This window comes from Drosophila subobscura, chromosome O, assembly GCF_008121235.1.
Source record: "Drosophila subobscura isolate 14011-0131.10 chromosome O, UCBerk_Dsub_1.0, whole genome shotgun sequence".
NCBI classification, from domain to species: domain Eukaryota; kingdom Metazoa; phylum Arthropoda; class Insecta; order Diptera; family Drosophilidae; genus Drosophila; species Drosophila subobscura.
In genome coordinates, this window is record NC_048533.1 from 2,386,365 (window position 1) to 2,410,227 (window position 23,863).

At 41.9% G+C, this 23,863-nt stretch overlaps 1 protein-coding gene across 8 annotated transcripts in view; it reads right to left on the bottom strand.

The window, feature by feature from the left end:
• Positions 1-982: 982 nt before the first annotated feature.
• LOC117898834 (5'-AMP-activated protein kinase subunit gamma-1) overlaps positions 983-23,863 on the bottom strand; it is a 62,079-nt gene continuing 39,198 nt past the window's right edge. For 3 of the 8 annotated variants that reach the window (XM_034808503.1, XM_034808502.1, XM_034808508.1), the window contains 6 exons: positions 10,413-10,546; positions 6,395-6,443; positions 2,764-3,054; positions 2,512-2,690; positions 2,230-2,433; positions 983-2,159 (listed from right to left, as the gene is read on the bottom strand). In XM_034808503.1, the coding sequence (XP_034664394.1) occupies positions 1,293-2,159; positions 2,230-2,433; positions 2,512-2,690; positions 2,764-3,054; positions 6,395-6,443; positions 10,413-10,546 (1,724 nt within the window). In that variant the 3' untranslated portion in view covers positions 983-1,292. Of the gene's footprint in view, positions 2,160-2,229; positions 2,434-2,511; positions 2,691-2,763; positions 3,055-3,122; positions 3,306-6,394; positions 6,444-10,412; positions 10,547-10,682; positions 11,365-11,427; positions 12,095-13,632; positions 13,753-23,863 lie in introns of those variants that run through there. The other 5 variants (XM_034808504.1, XM_034808506.1, XM_034808505.1 and 2 more) reach the window with 4 other exon arrangements.

The window sequence follows — 23,863 nt, forward strand, 5'->3', positions numbered from 1 at the left end:
CATACATACATATGTACGTGAGACTTGGCAAGAAGCTTGCAATCCTCCTCGTGGACGACTGTTGCTGCGGAACTTCCCACAATATTCGCAGTGTCGTGGGCACTGCTGCGCATAGGAAACCCCTGGCCCTTCCTCAAATTCCACAGGTGGTTGGATGGATCTCTCCATGGAACATGGCCGTTTGTCCGGATCGATGACGAAGGACTGCGCTGAGCAAGAGGACTTAGATGTCCGAGACTTGGTATGAGTCCCTACAAAATTTTTAAAGTGTTGTTGAAATGTTCACTTACCCCTAATTTAATGTTAAAGAACTCTGTTAACATTAACATTTTAGCCGTTTAATACCGCGTGTGCTGCATGACAGAAGCTCACTGCCGGAACACTGCCGTTAGGAAGTTTGGAAGCTCGACGTTTCGCTTGAAGCCAAAACAAACCATTAAATCCACTAAACAATAATTATTTTAATTAATTTATTTGCGTTTCTATATTTAGAATTCCTCTCTTTCTCCAGGGGGCTGCGGGATCTCCAGTGTACACACATGTGGAAAGGATTAACGCTAGAGCGATAGTCCAATTCACTTAGATTTGCAGGGTTTTGTTGTTGTTTTTCCCCAAAAACTTAGTAAACTCTTAAACCGCCAAGAGAAGAAAAAAAGACAAGGCTAGTCTACCGACTGAGAAAAATTCAAGTTTTTCGAATCTTCTTTTCCTCAAATCCATGCCAGTGGGAGAGATTTCAGTTTTAAGCCCATTCTTGTCACATGTCCCATAGATGGCTCTGTCCTAACTTTCTAAATATCCAATGCCATACACCCCATATATGTACATATATACATATGTACATATGTATGTACATACGAGCTGGGTATTTTTTTTGTTTTCCTTTAGTAAAAATAAAATGGTTCGGATTTAGATGTGAGTGTGAGTCCCGTCGACTGCAAAGAGCGAATAATTAATTCGAATGAAATAAAAGCCCAGAAGCTGACTTGTACTGTACTATTATTTAATAATCAATTACATCGTTTAAAATTTAAAGACATTCTATTGTAATTTGTTGTTGGTTTTCTCGTGTATATATAAACATTTTTGTAACACTAGCATTTCATTCCGTTCTTGTTTTGCGGTTGTTGCTGGTTTCCTTTTTGTAAAATATATATTATAACCTTAACAGCTAGTAATATTCAAACATAGTTTTCTCTTTCTTGAATCATTATCATTATTGTTGTTTTTGTTGTGTATTTGGGTTCTTAGTTCTTTTGTTTTAGTTTTGTTGTTTAAATTATATATTATATTTATTCACTAACCAGCGCCATTTCTCGCGCCGCAGGCGTGGACAGGGATTGGCCCAAAGCCGACGTGGCGGACACGGCGCTGCTCAGGCCATCATCCTCCTCATCTCTGTCCGCCTTGTGTGCCACCGCTGTGGATTGCTTTTTGCGCTCCATGACCTGCACGTCATCGTCGTCATCGTTTTCCTCCTCGTCGTCATGCTTCCCGCGGTTTTCATCATCACAATTGCTGCGCTCGACCTGGTCGGCGGCTTCCGTCTCTTCGTGTGCCTCATCGGCAAAGGACACTTCGGCTGGACTGTTGTTGCTACTATCACCATTGGCCGTCGGCGCCCCCGTCGTTCCTCCCGTCCCGTGCTGGTTCTGGTTGTTGTTGACCTTATCCTCACTGGCGGACTTGTTGTTATCACTGTCTGCATCGGCATTCGAATCGTCGCTCCTTGCTGGCGGCGCCGGCTCCTCCTCGGGTATGTCCTCGATCAGACTGCGATTGCCGGACCCTGCCGAGGGACTGCGAGGCGGGGGCGTTGTCGCTGACGTTGCTGCGGGTATTTCCACCTCCGACACTTTGCGCAGCAGGACGGGATCGGAGGCCCGCAGTGAGCTCTCTGACCCGCCGACGCCCTCGCCACTTGGCCGCAGCACCAGATAGAGCAATATGTCTGATAGCGAGATGATGCCAATCACCTTGCGGTTATCATCGACCACCACCAGGCGATGCACCTCCGCCCGCACAATTCGCTCCATTATGGTGTAGAGCGCCTCGTCCAGATTGCACTTTTGCACGCCCTCGAACCACTCGTTGCGATGCTCGTTGGCCTTGCGCAGCGATACATCGAGATCGTTGTAGGTTTTCTCAGCAGCGAGATTCTAAACGGAACACAGAAGAATAAAGAAGGTCAATCAAGTGATTGAGGCATTGTTTGAAGCAGGGACTTACAATCACATCAAACTTTGCATAGATATCCACCAGTCGGCCCTCGGCATCCACCAGGGGCAGCGCAGAGACGCGTCGCTCCACGAATTTCTTGAGCGCCGTAATGATGCTCGTGGTCTCGTCGGCGGTCTCGATGTTGTTGTACGTTCCGATCTTCAGTTCGCGTAGACTCTTTTGCATGTACGCGGGCTTTGGTAATTCGTTAATCTGCAAGTGAAACAAGGCTAGACATTTTTAATGGCTGTCCAAAAGATATGGATATGGATGGAGAGGAGGGATACTCACATATAAAAAGAGGAACCTCAGTATGCGTTTGTGTGTCAGGATGTAGAGGACATTGCCGGTCGCCGGATCGATCACGGGCAGGCGGTGAATGCGGCTATGAATAAGAATTTTGATGGCATCGTAGAGGGAGGCATCCGGCCCAATGCTGACCAACGGCATCACCTGATTGTGCAGCACACCTGTGGAACAAAGAGGCGGGCGGATGGCATTTTAATGTGTTTTCTACATCAATATGGGAATGGATCTACTTACTTCGCCACGTGTCCAGTTTGTGCTCTTCGAGCTGCTCCATGGAGGCGTTGGGCGACTTGTAATACATTTGCAGGATCTTGATAAAGTCCGTGATGGTCAGCATGCCCACAAACTGCTGCTTCTCCGAGTCCCAGAGCGGTGCTGCCCTTACGCCGTTGTAGACGAGTGCATAGAAGGCCTTCTTTACGAGCAGCTGTGTATCAAACACCACCAGCTTGGCGGATGTGGGTATCAGATCGTAGCACTTGTGGAAGCGGAAGAACTTGACAAAGATCTGTGAGTCGTCCTCTTCTGCAAAGACACAAGAAATCAGGTATTTGTTGGTTTGAATCATCTTATATGCGTAAGGATAAGGGCACCTTTCTTGAGCAGCCCCGCTAGCAGACGCTTCCAGGCCTCGGATATTTGCTCAAACTCTTTGATGCTCTCCAAGGGATAGCAAAGGACATCGGCCGGCCGACCAGTGCCCCCTCCCAGCACCAGCCGACCCGCATGATTCGAATAAAAGTGCAATTGTAACATACGTCTTAAGGGCTCTTTATTTGTTGCTGTTTTTCTTTTATTCTTTTTTATACACTGCGAATTCCCCTTGTCAATGGTCTCGCATTCCGATTTCTGTTTAATCCGATCCGACTTGGTTTAGTGGAAATTCGATTCTGCTGCTAATTGATTGTTAATTAATTGCCTGCCTCTGTTCAACAGAGTATCAATAGTGTATTAACGGAACGCTCCTAGAGTACCACCAAAGTTCCAGAGAGTTCTAACAGTATCAAAACCAATAAACATCTTCTTCCATTGTTAAGCCTCAAACGACATAAATTGTTGTGTCGCGCGCGTTTTGATACATTAAATTAAGACATTTTTAATTAAAATAAATTTAGCGTGCGACAAAACCTCAGAACAGACAGAAACACCACACATACAGTGCACACCAGAATAGATTTTAGATTTTTCACCAAATTGTTCAACAATAAATATTTGTTGAGAGAGAGACAGACATTCAGTCAAAGAGAGCGGGGAGGGTGATGTGGTGGAAGAGGCAGATTCACAGACATCAACTGTGTGGTTTGCAGTGTAAACTAATAAATATCGAGGCGGGGCTAAAAGGTGTTAATCAAATAACTATATATGTGTATTCGAATATATATTTATGTATACATATACATATACATATGTATACATAACTATATATGGCACTGGGGGCCATAGATCTCCCAGCGATAAATGCCGGCCAAAGCAGACATTATAGCGACAGATATCGGGGTACGGATCGGACGACGACAGTTGTGCCAAAAAATTAATTGACCAGAGAAGAGCAGTGCAGTGCAACCTCAACACTGAAACTTGTGCACGTCTCTGATAGGGAATTATTTTTGATTTATTTTTGCATTTGGAAGTCTATTTGGGAAAATCTTCAAACCGTTTATGGATCACAAATTATTTCAAGACCGACCGCACAGATGTGATCTTTTTTGATTTGGGCATGGACATACATAGATCAAATGGAAACCATTTTTAATTTTTGGTATGTAGAATCTTAAACTCAGAATGATCTGTGCATAAATAAGTCAATGGAAGTATTCCCCAGACATCGGGATGGCTGGCACTTGCTTTCAACAGTTTTCGCCCATAAACAATCCCATCCACTGATCGTTTATCCGATCCGGCTAATGTCCACAGCAAACAAAGGAAAAAAAGCGGCAAACAAATGTAGAAGCGAAAAACTAAGCAAAATTTCTAGAAAATAAAGCGAAGGCCAGTAGCGGCACGAAAACCAAACAGCAACAATGGAATTTTTAAAAGTTAAGACTGACACATTTGTACATACATATGTACATATGTGCAGAGAGTTTTAAACACTTGTTAAATGTTAAAAAGAATGCAGTTGCCAAGAGGGAGGTGCTAGGCGGCAGGTAGAGCCTTCATAGATAAAGAAAACTTTGGAGGAGAAATGGATGAAGTTTTCTCACTCACTTTATGTGTTTTTCCCTATCCTTATTGATGTTCTTTGATTGGAAATATTCAATATGTATATAAACATAGGCTTAACCGCATACATTTGTATGTTTGTACATACATACATAGTATGTACATATATACATATATGGGTTATCGATTCATGTGCTTCAGTTTTTACTACGAATGTTTTCATTCTGCTTTTCTTTTGACAGCGGGCCACGGGCCGCACGAGAGTTAATTGAAATGCTTCTCGCTTGGTTCTTGGCTTTGTGCGCCACCAAAACAATTGAAAAACTATTTCCCCAGTGGGAGGCGGTGATGGCATTGGCTGGGTGGATAGACATTGGTATTGGTAGGTGCTTTTGTTGTTTTTCTGCATGGTGTTCACTTGCTTTTGGCGTCGCGCGGCGCTATTCGAAAATTCTTGACGAATGACTCAAGAGAGAAGAAGAGCCTAGGGGAAGACCTTCGATTCGGTTCGATTTGTCAGTAATATCTATGGCACTCGGATCTACATCCATATAGCTACATCGGATATACACATTTATAAACCAGAAGCCAAACGACAGAGAAGGCGGCTTTTCTTCTCTGGCCAATATTTTCACACGGAACACGAAACAGAACGGAGGAAAACAACTGCCGAGAATCTGTCGTCTGCCCGTCGCTGTCTCCGTTCTAAGCGATTCGAAATTTTATCATAAACTGATCTTCTGCAGTCTCTGTTCTGTTTCTCTCTCGGAAAAAATGTTTTCGGCGCAAGGAAAACGCGCAAAAACAAAACAAAAGATACGAGGGAAAAACACTCCCGAGAGTGGGAGGAATTTTCAACAAATCTGAGAATATTCTCAAAGCGGAATTTAAATTGACTACAATTTGCTTTTCTGCTGCTGCTTGCTGCTGTTTGGGGTTCGGATCGGAACGTATTAGATCGGAACAGATCGTCGAATCCGTTGGGGAATTGACGTTAATGAGGTTCATGAAATGTGTCTGAAAATGCCAAGAAATTACATGCACTGCACACCCACCCTCCTCCTCCTACGCTCTTCCTAGAGCCGGAACAGCCCGTTACGGTACTCTCTTCTCCGTAGAGACCTCTCTCCGGCGTTTTCGGAACTTATTTATAATTAGCATTCAGCGGATAAAAAAATAAATACTTTGGGGGTGTGTTCGGACAACGCAAAAGATAGATACCCTCAAAACGGAATAGTGATATATGTATGTACATACATATGTACATACATATGTACGTACGTACATACATATGTATGTATTGCGATACTATAACGATTATTTACCGCATCGCCCACATAATACATATTTACATACCCACTACAAGCAGATACTACCTGCCACCATAATCCGCCTTGAATTATGACTTCGATTCCATGACATTTTCTTTCCTTTCTTCCTTTTTCTCTCATCTGGCTAATCGTTTCTTTGCCTCTATGCGCATTTTGGGTTCCCCTGATTCTCGTTGTGATTATATTTGTTCGCAGGGCAAAAAGTGTGGTCGCGTGCCTTAAATGGAGGCCGCCCCTGACTGATGGCCAAATGTCATGTTTTTCTGCTTATTTATTTAAACTTTACATTTTTAAGAGATAAATAAGAAGATGAAGGCAAGGGCAGGGGACATGAGGCAGGTTGAGAGGTGTTATAGGAAAAAAGTACTTACCAAGATCAGATAGATTGCATTTCTCTAGGAACGGATCCGCCACAGGCAGCTGTCAAATATAAAGAAGAACACAAATATTGTTAGAATAAATTGGATGTTATGTATCGTCAAATTAGGAAGGGTTTTACATAATCCAGAATCCCTGTAAGCTCAAAAAGTAGTCACGACACATAGAATAAATATCTGATTCATACATGGATGGACTAAAAATAGAAATAGTTATCACCTAAAGTGGCACTTAAATGTATGACCTCCACTGTCCATGCACTGCATAATGTTACAAGTCTTGTTAATGTAAGGTAATGTCTTCCTTACGAAAAGGGGTCCTCTACATAAGAAAGCGTGATCATATCGTATAGACATTTATTATCTTCCAATTTCCAAATCATTCCATTTCCCCATACACTAGGAGCGATATTTTATTGTTTAACATAAGGGTCACCATGATTCGATCTTTTTTTCATACGAAAAGAGAGATAATAAAGATAGAGCAATATAATATCAAAAGTAAACAATACGAGAATTATTTCTTATACTGATGATATCAAACTCTATAATCTCTTAATCTGCACCATAATCACAGATAAAACATTTCAGGAAAACGAAAGCAAAGCAAAACTCCTATGAAATATTTATGAGACTCGCCTTTTCACTTGTCGCACATTTATAGTCGCGACGAACATTCCGAGTTCGAGTAGCTTACAAATTAAAATTGAAATGTGTGCACTTATGGTATTATGACACTTAACCAAGCACTATGGATAGATCGGGAGAGGTCGAAAACGTGTGAAAGGGGGGTCAGATACATATACATGTATATACTTATGTACATATGTACATATCGTATGTATGGCAATTGAAAAAGTGCACTCGCATTCACGCAAATTCAAACATCTTAAATTCCTCTCTTTCTATTATCTCTTAAGAAGTGAATGGGCTCATGCTGCAGGCGAAAGCTCTCATTTCATGCAAAAGCTTCTGTCTCTTACGCTCGTTCACTCTCCAGGGGGAAATTGGGACTGACTGCACTTACACTAATTTTACGACAAGAGCGAGGCAGCAGCTGCTGCTGCCGCTTCCACTGCTCGATCTGTTCCACACTATAATCACTGCGTCGCCGCATAAGCATGCACTGATGCACCGGGGAATGGGTTCGGGGCGAGGAGTGGGCGCTGCTCACCCGCCGCCTCTCATAGACGAGCGCCTGTTGGACGGCAGCAAAGTCTCCACGAGTGGAGAAGGAGACAGGTGAATGACCGAGGGAATGGCGCGGACCGTTTGCAATCGTATTGTGGTTCCTCTGTTGCTGTTGCTGTTGCTGCTGCTGCTGATGCTCCATCTGTTGCTGTTGCTGCTGATGACTATGGTTGCTGTGTGCCTTGCGACGCAGTAGAGACGATGACATCGCTGCCGTTAGAGTGGCCGTCAGCTTTTTTCCATCAATTTTGCTACTTTTGGTGTTGCTCTTGGAGTTGTTGTTGCTGCTGCTGCTGCTGCTGCTCTGGGTGCTGTCATCGCGTCTGCTTACGTGCTGGGAGTGGCGTTGACCATCGACTAAATCTTTGATATTTGCACTATTCAGCAGCTGATAGTTAACGCTGGCCGCGGTAGACGGGCCATTTCCCCTCGACATTAACCCGGGCAGATGGCTGTAGCGCTTCTTGCGATGGTACAATGGGGAGTTGCTGAGAGCGCGCCTTTCGGCTGATGGGGAGATCTGGGTCAAAGCGCACGCTCAATTTGGGGCCGTTATGGTGGGGGCGACTGGGGCTAAGGCTGCTGCCTTGTGGCACTTTAGAGGTTGCAGCAATATGTGGAATGACCGCCGGGGGGGGCAGCACACCGACGCGCGGTGTACTCGACTCGAAGGCAGAATAGCGACGGCGATACATGGTGCACACTAATACCTATGAACATGCACACGCATGTAATAAAAGACAAAGAAGAAGACGCAGCCGTGAAATCGCGGACGGATTTATCAAAAAAGCTCTTCTGCGGCGGTATCGAAGATTATACGATGCGATGTGGCTCGGTTCGGTTCCGTGCACGTCTGCGTGCTCGCAAATGAAAAAGTAAACTGGTTAAGAGTTTCGCGAGCCCCCACGATCGCCACAAACAGCCCACAAAGAGAGCCACGTACATACATAGAGATGGAGATATAGCTGCTAACTAGAGAGAGTCGACTGTGTGAGAGCACTAAAGCTTCCGCAAATACAAGAACAAGCAATGTAACGACGCGTCGTCGAAGCGGGAACACTCTGCTATAGAATGCACTTGAGATAGACAGCGAGAGAGAGGGGAATAAAATGACTCGATAAACCCAAAAATACATTTACCGTCTCTCTTTCTATTTAAATTTCTATTCGTGTGCATGCTCTCTTTCGTTAACGTCTTTCGGTTTACTTAAGTGTTATGTTTACACATCACCAACACACACGAGGCAAGCAAACTGTCATATCTTCTCTGCAAATAAAGAGTGAATACATTTGTGACGGACGAAGAACCAACATTTTCCGAAAATGAGAGAGGGGAAGCTTCTTCATGCATCCACAACGGGATAAACGAACGGCATTGAATAGAAAAGCTCTCTACAAGTCGTAAGCACTTCCACTCCCACTCATTGCAATTCATGAATATGAGTGGAAGCGTGGAACAAAAGCTTTTCCTTCTGTGTATTTTGTTCTTCTGGGCCGATAAGTAAAACAAACGGCTCTACAAGATTGTGGGCCTTGTACCCGCTCCCACCTCTAAAGAAGAGAGAGAGAACGAGAGAGATATGATGGTGCTCCGGAGGTATGGGAGAGGTTACTACTTCGCATTGGGTAATGTATTGACGGACATGTGAAATGTGCTCACTCAATTAATCATCGTTAGAGGGCGTCCGCATAAGAATAACAAAACCATACAGAAATATCCGAACGCCTTTTTCTGTCCGGTGAAAGCACACACAGGTATGACGTCAGAAGTACATACATACATACATACGTTCCCCTCTCGATATAAACCCGTTTCAATGTATTAACCAACAATAACAGCACATTTATTTGTTGCAATGGAATGCCCATTAGCTGACCTTGAAGTCTATGTGTGAGGTATGTGCGACAACAAACGATGGAGATAATATAATGCTCCGGTTCGGGTTCACGTGTTGATGACGGGGCCATGTTTGTGTAAATTAAGCAGTTACTATTATTTGCCGACTAATCTGATCATAGTGTGATCATAATTAACTATCATATATTTCACAACTATAGCTAGATAAATGGGTGCCAGATATGGCAAGGGAACGTAGGAATTCGGATCACATCAATTTTTACGTGACATTTACATTTGAAGAGGATTCTTATACATGTAAAAGTATATAATACGCTTATCTACATACAGTAACGAAAGGGCTAATCTAGTAGTCCTATTATACTGGGCATAAATCTACATAGTTGACAGTTTGCTCGAAACGGAAACTTAAAACTCTCGGAAGTAAAGGCTTCATAAAACATACAAAATAACTCTGTCTCCATTTCTCAATCTTTTATACGAATCGGAAAAACGTAATTAAATAATTACATCTCGAAAGTATGCTACGTTTAGTTGTTGCACGATGGGTGGACCGATTATACCCTCTTATAATCGAAAAGCCTCACGATATTTATATGGGTTTGGCTGAATGAATCGGGAATAAAGGGAAGATGACCAGAATAGAATGGAATCCCTTAGGAAATGTGACTAACTATGAACGTAAATGGAGATTTGCATTTGGTTCAGTGACACTAAAGCGTCAATATTAAAAGAGCCACATATCCGTCCGTCCCACAAGGTTGTTATGCAAAGTAATGAGTATCAGGAGATCGTATATGGAAGATGAGATACTATTACGTATTGTATTTCTGTCAACTTTGTTGACATTTTTATGACCAGATACGCGAAACGAACCCCTCTTGCAGCACTATATTTAACCCATTATCATACTACATATGTACATATGTATGTTTGTATGTACATACAAAAGTTCTCGACTTACCCCTCTGGAATCTCTGAACAGTATGGCCGCATGGTGTGGATCCAGTGTGCCATCGCCACGAAGCCCTCGACCGGCTGCCCCCACAGAGGCGCGTCGTTTCTCCAGATCCGCAGAGGCACGTCGCATATGAGCACCTATTTAATAAACAGTTATGAAAAATGATTAGTCTACAATTTTACCTAACAATGGCTACAATCTAATCATAAACCTTATCATAAACAGCAAGTACCAGATGATAGATGGACCCCTGAACAAAGCCTTTCCCTTTACCTTCTTTGACAATGCGATCATAGATCTTGTAAGTGGCCCCGCAGTCGTCGAGGATTCGATTGGGGCGACTGAGTGTGTTCACGTCCAAGCTCTTGGAGCGCGTGCGAAAGTTCTCCTGCGGATCATTCTGAGGCGATGTGCAGACACTCTGGGCGTCGTGGTGCTTGCGGGGCCACACGTGTATCTTCTTGCCAAAGTGTTTGAGCAGCTCCTGGATCGAGTGGTGGTGGTGGTGGTGGTGATGGTGATGGTGCTTGCCGTGCTTTCCATGCCCCTCCCTGTGGGAAGGGGACTGCCCCGCCTGCTGCTTGTCTGTGGACTCATCCACGCTGAGGCTCTTGGCGAAGGATGCGTTATCAAAACGATGCCGCTGAAATGCCCCACTACCGGCCATGCCGCTGTCCGTGCTTCCACTATTGGCGCCACTGTAGTCGTCCAGCGCTGTGTTGGCCGCCGTCACGCGGTGGAAGATCGAGAGGGCCGTCGGCCGCTCTCCGCTGTCACGCTGCTGGCCGCTGGCGCCCGTGTGCGTGAAATACTGATGATCAGCCTGGCTCTCGTAGATGAGGTCCAGGTCGTGGGGAAAGAACCCACCTCCGGCACCGCCTCCTGCACCGCTTCCGCCTACCGGCGCTGTGGCCGGTGGGGAGCCAAAGTCCGGGCCGCCGCTGCGACGCATGCTCTGGAAGGGATGGGTACCGAGATTAGTGGGTGCCTCACAGCACGAGGGATGAACTCTGCTTACGCCGTAGACTGCCGGACTGTGAGATCGTTCTAGGAAACTGCGCTTCGATGAGGGCGTACGCTTCAGGCTGCCACTGTGCCCCGAGCCGCTGGCGTACCAGCTGTCGTAGGAGTTCCTTTGCCCGCCGCCACCTGCTCCTCCGCCACCAGTGCAGCTGCTGCCGCCTCCACCGTGATTCTCCTGCGATTTGTGGGCATCGGGCACAGCCTGCGGCTGGGAGTGGGTGTGGCGATCGCTCTGCCATTGTGCGTACGTGCTGCCCGCTACGACCCCGCTATTGGAATTGGAGCTGGAGCTGCTGGAGGAGTCAACGCTGTAGAGGCGGCCATTGCCGTAGCCGGGCGCCCAGTTCTCAGAGCCAACGCTGAGCTGTTTCTCTACGGCATGCTGCCGATAGAGGTGAGTGATGCCATGCATTGCTCGGCTGTCGTTTTATTTTTGGTTTGGTATTGTTGTTTTGTCAATTTTTTGTTTGTATAGTTGTAGTTGTTGCTGCTGTTACACTTTTTAACGCAGTGTATAACAGTATTTATTAATTTTGTTGTTTTTTTGTTGCAGCTGTCGCGTTTGTCAAAATTGTTTGTTAAAAACACTGCGATCTCTCTCTCTCTCTCTGATCGCTATTTCTGTCTCTCTTTCGCCTTGTAAAATTCACATAATCCTTCAACTGTAAAATAAAAACATCACTTAATTTTCTCGCTCGCTCGCACTCTCAATCATTCCTAATGCACTTTTCTCAGAGAGCTTTTGCTCTTTCACACTCTTCGTCTCGCTCACTCCTAAGTTGAACGCACTGCAATGAAGTCAAAGCTATAGCCAAACACACACACACATGCACAAACAGATGCAGTGCGCTGCTTGTAATTTCGTATGTTGTTTCTCTAATTTTATGTTGTCGTTTGTTTGCCTCTTCGCGATTTTGTTTTTAATAATTTTAAACACTTTTATTTTCATGTTACTCGATTTTGATCAGCAGTTTCGGGAGAGGATAAGAAGAGAAGAGAGAAAAATAAAAGCCAAAAAAACAATGCAGACGGCTCAATGTTGACGCTCTCACCGTTGCCATTGTTTCAACAACGCCAGAAGCGTCAGCGTTGGCATCACGCACTTGAACAAGTTCAGCACCCCACCTACACGAACGCACTCACACGACAGGCAGAGCAGAGTCAGACTATGTTTTTGTATTTTCCCCTTGCCATTGTTGCGGTTGTACTCTACTTCGAAAATAAATAAATTCCTAATCGATCAGAAAAATTGCCATATACATTTCATAATATGTACATATGTAGATATGTACATATGCGTGCATACCACACAATAATCTCGGACAATGCTTGCGACATTTCTGTCACCTGACCACACGGCTGATAGTCTGGCTCAAGGCGAATTTACTAATATTTAATTCATCTTGGCCTGGCTTAATCCCATTGCGGCTCTCTTTGCTCACTATAGTGCTGTGTACTTTTCTCTCACTTTCTGTGGGTGCGCTAGCGGTTTGCTGACTGTCAATCCCCTCTCTCTTCCATGGGCAATTAAATAATTGTATAATGCAATAAATACGTAAATGTTGCTCCCCCCTGAAACTCTGTGGGCCAGAGAGAGACTGGCTGCACTCTGTTGATAGCTTTATAAAAAGCCCACAGCACACACACTTGTGCGAATCGCTTTCTTGATTTAAATAAATGGCCTTTATCTTTATCGCTATGTAAAAAAACAACAATGCGAAACAGAATACATAGTGAGGCGAAAAGTGACAGAGAGATAGAGCCGAAGGTGGAGTACGGTCGCGCGCGGAGCAGGCGGGAACGGGGACCACTTATAAAGCAAAGAAAAACAAAGTTAAGTTCTATTTATACTATCAACGCGAATAATTGAAGCAGAAGTGTTTGATAAAAAGCAAAGGAAGCAAGATGAAGGAAAATTACAAAATCATTTCATTATAAATATTGATTGCGTTTCTATAAGTGACTTTTTGGGAATATGTAAGCATACATGCCCATGTACATATGCATACATATATGCATAAGTTTATGCGTACATAAGACACATTCCACACTTCAATCACATTTCATAATTTATTTATGACGTACATAGATGAAAGAGAGAGGGGACACACACAGAGCACAGGTTAAATTGAGGTTAGGTTGCCACCAACCGACACACGAACCCAGAGGCACCCGCCACTACCGCACCTCCTTTATTTACCGTAATCAAATTTTGTGTAAATAATGCAAAAATATACAGTAAACGATGAAACGGCCGGCCGCCCCCGCACACACATACTTATATTCACACAGAAATACACAAACAAGCGAACCGCTTAGCTAAGAATTCAAGAAGCGAATGAACGGCAGAATGAAAACCATAGAGTGCACGTGCTGCCCGCCGCGACGCGTAAACAAGTGCCAGCCCAAGTGAGAGGGAGAGAGAGAGGAAGAGTGGAAGGCAGAGCAGCAGCACCAGAAACAGAAAGAGAGTGGAGTGCCGATGATGCTGCTGCTGCTGCCACCCAGAGATAGCGATAACTGTGCGCTGCCAAAGCACTTACGGTGGGAGGGGTGGATGGCCTTGAAAAAGTATACAAAAGCAAGACTAACAGGAAGAAGCCCTCTCCAGCCTCTTATGTGAGGACCGCTGCACTATTGTGCATGTGAAATTCCAGTAACGATAGAAAAAAGTGTGGAACAGCTCCCACTTTATTGGCTGGAGGGCATCCCAAGGGCATTGGCCAGGGGACCAAGTGGGCCTTAAATCAACGAAAACTTGAGACAGACAGTCTGGGAATTCTCTTAGGTTCTTGTTATAGAAATCAAATAAACTGCGCATTTTGGGACACACGGATTAACAGGATACTTCAAAGTATGCAATTGATGGAACGTGCTTGCCATCCCCATCTTCAATTTTCAGTGGGTGGAAAGAGGAAGGCAAAGAGAAAGCAATAAACTTTGGGCAAGGTCACAAGCCCCCAAACAAGTATGACGCATGCGTGTAAAGAAAGTGAAAGTGTGTACAGTGGAAACTCCTAAAAAAAGGATATCCTTAGAACCAGAGAGAGAAGAAAACATCCCCCTTAGAGCTTTCATATTGTACATATGTACACATACACACACACATTTTATACATTCGATAGTATCTCCCAAAAGTCTTCTAACACCAACCGCACGCTCCACTAATTTGCGCCTTTGGTAAAGTGTTTGACAAAAATCTTTGATTGAAATGCTAAAAATTAAAAATGGAATGTAGAAACCCTCATCGACCAGACCATACCCCCACTAGACCCCAGGAGCTCAAATGATAAGGAATAATACACACAAAGAATATTCTTAAGAGATAAGATTGTTTTTGTTTGCTGAAATCGCAAAATACGAGTCCGTTGTTGGCCATCTACATATATTTGTTAATTGTTCTACCCTTTTGGTTTTTATTTACGACTCAATTAAAACTGTACGGCCAATTTCTTCTTGTATTTCATTTGCTGAAAGTTGATTTAATTGCAAACTTTGTGATTTTCTTTTCATCACTCAGCTTTAACGTGACTGAGCTGTTTATTTGTAAGTAAATATTGGTAGAATCGAAAACGAACCACCTTAAGACCATGCGCTGACCACTCTCTCAACATTTCGCTTTAAAATCTGCACATGGAAGCGATTTTTGGTATGCACATTCCTCCAATTACAAATTGTTGGCTTAAACTCAATTCTGTTTGTGCTGAGTTTTGTTTGGGTGTTTGCCCAGATTCTCGTATCGTGTCGCATATAACCAACCACATGATTAAGCTCTGAGTATAGGAATACGGAATACTAGAAGCAAATATTTGAACGCTGGCTTTGAGTTGAAGGAGGGAGTCACCTAATGATATAACAATTTTAAGAGCACTAGCATTCCGACTAAAGGTTTTCGTAATTCAGTTTCCAGATTACCGCAGAAACGTCTCTGGCATTACAGTATCTGAATCATCCGATAGTACCTTCCTAAGGCATTGTTTTCATCACGTACGCCATTCTTTTCTATATTCGATTTGTATTTACATATGTACATATGCATATGCCTGGGGCAGAGCAGGTTCAAGGTTTTAGTCCCATTAACATTCTGCAATAATTTCCATGACTAATTAATACTTTAAGCAATTCCTGAAATGTATTAACCAGAGTGGGAAACTTGTCTATTCAACTGGATTGCCGTTCAATTGTCGTTTTGTTCTCATATTTTCCATTACTTTTCGTCCAAAAAATGAATACATACATATGTACATATGTACATATGTAATGACGCTGACCGTCACTCCGAATTTTCCTTCTTATACATACATATTTACATTTGTAGATTGCACAACGGCATGCAGTTTTGGGTCATGTCCTTCGTAGAGAACTTTGAACTTTGCGCGCGGAATGGGGTCACTTCACGCTTCGACTTGCGATGCCCTTGCAGTTGCATAATACCGCCTGCCTTTGGCCAAGAACAAACCCATAAAACTGTCAAGCTTTGTAAATTTCCACTTGTTTCTCCCTGTATTCTTTCTTCAAAATATCTGTGGGATAGCTGTGAGTCTTTGTCTGCTGTTAGTCTCCGTTTCCGCATCATTAGAGAACCGCATGAAATTAAACAAATGAAAAAATGTGCTGTGCGCTGTGTGCGGGGCGTTGCGTGTGCTTACTGCAGATGTGACAGCATTACAACCGGAAGGAAGCCCTCGCACACGTACTATTTACAACAGGACGGCGCGTTGCTGTTGCCATTCGTTAATTAGTTTTGTGAAATAAATAAACAGTACACCCCACGTACTTATGTAGCAGCAAACGAATTATAGACAATACAAAACGCATCGGAAGACGCTTCGGACGGAACCTTGACGGGTAATTTTCGCAGAACACAAATCGAATAAAGAAAAGTCCTTCAAATGTGTGTGGATTGTGTTTGTTGCTGTTGTCGTTGATTCCCCGACAACCTGCGTCGTGGCTAATGCAATTTTTGCCTCAAACGTGTACATATGTACGAGGGCTACGAATGCAACACTCATCCGTTCATTCGAGCATCCGGGCATTCGAGTATCTCATCTGCATCTCGTTGACAGCGTGGGTCAGCAGGGGGTCAACGGTTCGACTCAGCCCCCTACCATGCCACTCTGTCTACATCATCTGCAAACTCTTACCCATACAACCCCCCGCCCTTCACCCTTGCAATTCCCTAGTGCATGGCGAGTGATTCTGAACTTGTATGTGATTAAGTTTGCCACTTTAACTTTTCTATACTGTGATTTTGGGAAAGGGTTTTATATAGAGAAAGAGAAGTGGGATTTAACCCACAGAAAATGTCTAATCAATTATTTTTACTAAGAACTTTGAAAAATGCAATTGGAATAACAACTGCATAGCAACTATGGAGAAGAGTTTTGATGACTTGAGTCGGCGACGGCAGTATATAGAGTCACGCGTTGCGGTTTATGTAACTAGTTTACATAGAGATATGTGTATAGAGGAAGATATTAGATATACATATGTAAAAGAGCTTCCCCAGTGGCTGTTGGTTGTCGGTTTGTGTTTGCAGTCTCTTGAAGGCGGTAGAAATGAGCAAAATTAAATGAGAGTTGACGGACGCGGACCTGGACTACCCACCCCGTGGCTACAAGTGCACTCTCACACTCCCAGTCCTCTAACTCACAATCAACACACATACATAGCTTGACTGGAATTCAATTAATGAGTGCAGGTCGCGTTGTCGGTCTTTCGTTTACTGTTTGCACTTCTAATGGGACCCACCACATCTGATTCACATTTACAGGTGGAGTGTGTGTGCTGTGCGCCTCCTCCGCCACTCCACACCTGAACAAATAGATAATGTAGATGGGCGCGAGACACATTATTCATAGTAGAATAAGGGGAGGGATAGAGGAAGACAGGAGCTTGACTTTCAAGCACTATTATCAAGTGATCTTTAACCTAATAGGCGGATCGGTGCATACTGGCGATTTCCCAGAAATTTCCACCCAGTTTGTCCATAGGTTGGGGGCTTTCACTCTACCATCCAAAGAATTTCAATATAGTCTTTAATAATTTGTTCATTCATCAACATTCTTGGCTTTCAAGGGGCCATAACTAATGGTATTCACGAGCCCCATCGTAACACACACAACAAAAATCCCTACTTATTTGTTGACTTTTTATACCCGGTACTCGAAGAGTAAATAGGGTATATTGTATTTGTGGGGAAATGTGGATGTACATACATACATACATATGTAAGACACTGAAGGAGATGTTTCCGATCCCATAAAGAATATATGCGTATTCTTGATCATCATCAATAGTCGAGTCTTAAAAAGCGTGTTGGCGTGAGAAGTTATGAAGTAGATGTAGATGACAGATGTGAAAAAAATTTAAAATGCCAAATGTAAAATTCGAAAAAACAATAAGGTACAGATATACTGACTGAGTACCGGGTATAAAAGTTGTGACGCGTACGACGCGTCTCACACGTCCCTTCTCGTTTTAAGTAGCGATTTATCAACGAAAGAAATAAATTAAGAATCAAGAAAAGGAAGTAGAACAATGAAATTAAAGGAAATGGGGGCAACTTTCCCATAGATCTGTTCTATGTTCTATAGAAATATATTAAATTTTCAGAGATTATTCATGGATTATGCAGAGCAAATATTGTCTTAGTCCCTCTTTTTGGTTTTAAAGAGGGTAACACGAGCGCAAAAAGTCTAAAAAACGTGCTCTATGAAACATTATTTGTAAATCGATTGGAAATCCTGTTAGATTGCGACTTCCACTTTCAGGCAATTTCGTAACAAATGGAACTTTGGATTCTACATAGCACCATTTTCAGACAACGAAGCCCTTAAAATCCATAATCAACCTTGACACATGTCGCATGTCATGCGGCAATGCCCCTCGGTCGGTGGTGGGCAGTTTTTATTTTGCATTCACAACTTCCGCGTGTGCGCAAAACATAAAACTAAACAATTAGCAAATTTAGTAATTAACATACGAGTGGACATAGACTCCACCCGCAAACATTAAATATTGCTTGAACGGGGGTCTACAGAGAGAGAGAGAGAGAGAAAGAGAGAGATATCTTACTACAAATTACTTTGTTTACCAAATGGAAAGTAAACTCGTCTATGTATGTACATATACATACTTACTATATACTTGTGTGTGCGCACATACATATGTACATATGTATGTATCTGGCAAGTGGCAATGCAAATGATGAGCAAATTGTTATTCTTTATTTTGTTATCAATAAAAAGTCAAGACTATTGCTTGCATTCTGGAATAAATGATTTTTACAGTGGATGCACTTTAAGAGTGTATATCTACGGTTAATCAAGGGAGAAAATCCCATTAATGGAGCTTTCCCTGTCTCTAGATTCTAGAAATATTTGTATGTTTCTTTGTAATAATACACCATATTCCAAATTTTGTTTGCATGAGATACACTCTAGGAGCGACGGGCGGCGGACCTGGCGCGGGGTCACAGAAGGCCACCGGGTAAAGTATTTACTCATGCAAGTGCGACGAAAGTCTCGAGTATATATTGTTGACCAATTGCTTGTCATCTGTCGATGGCAATCGAGTAGAAAACTATTTGATTTGTCATTGATCCAACAACCCACTATAACCTGGAAGGCAGCGCCAGATATTGTATGTATGTACATGGTATGTACATATGTATGCACATATGTATGTAGGCACGATCTGATGTTATTCTGCATGGGATTCATGGGAGTCTTGGGATGTATTTATACTAAAACAAACAGACAGAGAGCAGGGGAAGAAGAAAGCACAGTGGGAAATATCTCATCGATTTTTAAAACTCCATAATCAATCGTGCATGCCAATTAACGTGGCTTTTAAAGTGGGTTCGTTTGACTTTTAGCATCTCTCATGCGAGCACTCCATTTGTTTGTTAATTCATCCACACACACATGTAGATATTGTATCTGCATACATACATATGAACATACATATATATGTATACATATGTATATGTACAATATAAGCTCGATTTAGCTGCGTGCTAAAACCTATAAAGTGAACTAAAAATGTATATTTAAAATTAGCAAAACTCACACCAGAAGACAGAAGGGGAACAGAAACCAAGAAAATGTCACGTTTTATGGTTTTGTTTTCCAGATCATAGTATCCATTCAAATGGTATAGAATATTTCTATACCAATAAATAGTATAGGTTTACAAAAACAAGTCCAGCGGAACGGACGTTAGCTGTGTATGGATCTTTAGTCTATGATTCGCGGCTTTCTTTCGCCTACGCCAGTCTGCAGTGTCACGAGCTTCCCATTAAGTCCCCATTCCCCATTTGCACAACATTCCCACAGATGCCTTATACATATGTACATTGTCCGATACGATACAGGATTAAGTAGCAAAAAAGCAGACGCAGAAGCAGTTCAAGGACAATTGCTCTTGTGGGTGCCAGCCAGAGCGTAGTTTTTATGAGCCGGTACTCTGCCAATGGCGTGCGAAAAGGAAGGTCGTATTGTGCACGAATAGGGAGAGACTGGGGGACTGCGACCAAGACAGAGGACCGTGAACGATACTAAACGCGACCGCCTAGGGAGGATCGCCATTAAGTCCGCTTGGCGTGCAAGCAATTAAGCAAGTGAAATTTATCCGTATTACCAAGAATAGTTAAATCTTGTTTATCAGAAACTATTCCGAAATACGAAATGCAGTGCTGAATGCATAACAAATTTATATTTCTGAATTAATTATAGAATTAATTATTGTATTTATGGAAACCAGATAAGTATTCTTTTGTTTAAAGACCGACAAGTGTTCGTCTACTCCCCTTAAATCCCACCCAATCATTCTCCAAAAAATATTATCTGCTTTCTTCTTATGGAAGAGCACCCTGTATGCTAATTGCACTCACTATATGTGCAGTTTATGCATCAACACACGAGGGAGCAAACAACAATCGTTACTTGTTGTAATTAAGGCAACACAACACAACACAGCAACAGAGTGTTGCCAGAGCAACAACTGAACTGAAAAACAAAATAGCAATCATCAGAGGCAGAGCAGAGGCAGGTGGAGGCAGTACTATGAAATATTTATGTTGTTCCAAGTTGAGATTATAATTGAAAAAAAAAATAACACAAATCGAAGCAAAGCAGAAATTTAATTGCCGTTTAAAGTAAGTTCCTACTCTTGACCCAATTCCCAGACGCCCGACCCCTTTCAATATAACACACAAACACAAAACAAAAGCAGCCGCAGCAAACATCTCGAAGTACAGATCTCTAATCTACAGTTCGGGAAATCCAAGTTTAGAGCGCTAAATAATTGTGTTTGAAAATGGAAAAGTCTCTTTGCATGATTGATGAGTGAAGAGCGTGCGCTGCGAACATTAGAATTCATTGCATGGCCGAAAGTTTGTTTCTTTTCTAGTCGATACAAAAGGCAGATTCATCTTTGGGTTTTGATGGAAAAGTTTATTGAACTTCCAAATTAACAATATCTGATACTGATATAATATCATTTTCATCAACCATTCCACACAAAAATGCTTTGTTTATTGAACTCACGTGGTTTTACAACCATGTCCCCACACGATCTACGATTTAAAGTTGGATCACCGGTAATCAAAGTTTGGCTGAAACAAACAGTGGTCAGAGAGCGAATTAGGCGAATCGACAACGCAGGGGTCTTGCCCTCTATATAAACTTCAAACTTATGCGAAGTTGTAAAGCAGCGGCTTAAATAAACCAAAGAATTATTCAAACTAAAAAGTATAAAGTATAAATCAAATGTATACCGACAGACAAATACTTTAGCTTCAACAAAACCCACTTAATTTATTCATTTCATTTTCATTTCATCTTACAGCTTATTTTCCAAAACCAATTTTTTGTTTGTTTTAATTTAAAAGAAACATCATTCAATTATTCTAAAATCTCTGCCCAAAAGATAGTTTTTGATTTCAATCGACTCAATAGCCTGACTTTCAAATACATTGAGAATTGTTGGCTAAAATTCGGCCAGAACATTAACAAACGTAAAAAAGGACACAAAACAAATTAGGCAATTTTGGGTTTAATTTTAAAAACTGTTTTAAAAAATGTTTTTAAATAAATGAAGTGGGTTTTGTTGAAGTTTAAGTATTTGTTTATCGGTTTACATTTGATTTTCAGTAAGTAAGGCGTTTCAAAAGTTTTGCCACTTTTAAGTTTGATCAATTTCTTAGTTTATTTAAGCTGAGAGCCACTTTATTAAGAATTTTATAGTATCTACATATGTACATACATATGTATGTACATACATATGTAGTCCAAATCGGCGCCCCTAAAATTAGGCGCTCGGGGCACTTATGAAGTGACGATTTATGATGATACCAAAATTTAATTTGGCAAACAGATTAGCTTATTACAACAGGTTCTGTTTTCTACGTATGTATACAATCTACAAACTTACATACATACATACATATGTATGAATGCATTTCTATATCTACATATACATATGTACATATGTATGTAGATCTACAAATTTGTAATTTGTGTTTGTTTCTAGTAATGGCATTTTCATGAATTACCCCCACACAATTAATGTGGAAATATTTTAAGAAGTACTTCATATGTACATATTGTATATTTGTATGGGTAAATATTTTTATTTAAGGAATGAAGGGATTTAATTTTCCATCGAATTCATGACATCTCTCTTTTTGCTCAAGGCATTGCAATCGACATAGTATTTACATACATATGTACATATGTATGTATGTATGTACATATGTATGTATGGTACATACCTTAAGCAAATGTACATATGTATGTACATATGTATGTATATAAATAACTCTGCTTGTAAATCTGTGAAAGCTGTGACAAAGCTCTTAAAACCTTATCTCCACCTACCGCTCTCTATTAGGACACCCACCCGGCTTAGATCCTCATGGGGGAACTTATGTATGTACATACATACATATGTACATATGTACATACATATGTAGCTCTTACATTGTTATACGACACAAAACCGTACAGAGCCCACATCCCATGGTTAAGAAGTCTTGGGTTCTGTTATGAGGCTTTTGCTTTTGCGTTGCGCACTCGAAATCAAAGCCAAATAATTGAAGCTCCCTCTCTCTCCCCATCTGTTGGCCTGGCAGAGAGTGAGAAATGTGAGCGCTCTCCCTTTCACACACCTATCAAGTGGATGTTGTTGTCCAAAAAATCCAAAAGCAAAAAAAGAGAAACGAAGAACATTTCTGCTGCGCAATTTTTTCTTCGGCGTTTTCTTTCCTTCGTTTTCTGTTGGCATTCTCTGGGAATCGCTGCCTCTCTTTCCCACTCTCAGTGAAATTAAACACTTCCCATGCTGTTGTTCATTTTTTTTTTTTTTTTCATTTTCATCTCTTCTTCGTGCCGGCAAAAACAAAAGCTTTATGTCATTTCAGGTTTGGTTTGGACTGTAAACAAGCATGGAAGTAGAGTAGTCCATGTCGACTATGAGATACTCATTGATTTGGTGGGAGATGTTCGACAACATATGTACATACATACATACATATGTACATATGTATATACATGTGTAGAATCTAGTCGACTGTTATTCCCGATTCGGTGATGGAAAACTCTTCCCTTTTTGCACATAACACGCTTCAAGTACGGGGTACTGAAATGCTGTGGGCTTCTGAGTAATTAAAAAACATTTGCGTTGGTCAATGAATTTGAATTGGATTAGCTGGAAAATAAGTACAATTCGAACGAGTAAGCACCGAAATTATTGATTTATATTGATTTTTTCTTCCTTGCGTTTGTTGGTTTCTATTAATCTGTTTACCCTCTGCCTAAAATCTTGCAATTAACCTTTTGTTGTTGCTGTCTATGTGTTAAAAATGAAGCTCCCCGCTGAAACACTGACCTATTCCAAGTTAATTTCAATTGCTGTCTCTGTTGTGTGGGAATTTATTTTGCTATAGGGAAGGTTATCATTCACACAAGGGGGCGCGCTACTAATCCAACAATTATCAAGGAAAGTCCGGTTGTACTCGAAACTCCCTAATCAGATGCACAATAAAAGCTTATTTAAATTCCAAACGATCCATAAAAACACTTTTTGTGTTATTAATAGACACAAATACAGAATACAAAGACAACTCAAAGAGAAGAGCAAATAACGGGAAGAATGTTCAACGACCATCCGAAGAAACACCTGAAGAGCTCGTTTCCAGATCATTTGACTTTATCCAAAATTTAATAATGGTGTATTATGCAAAACGAACCTCAATCACACAATCATAGCTATCTGTGGTTGTTCTTCTCGGAATATCTTTACCAGCGAAACGGATAGAATGTGGTTCTTCTACTTGCTTGCGTCACAGCACCTCATCATCATTATCATCATCATCACATCACATGAACAGCAGCCGATTGGCGCCTCACAGTCATAAATCAAATCTC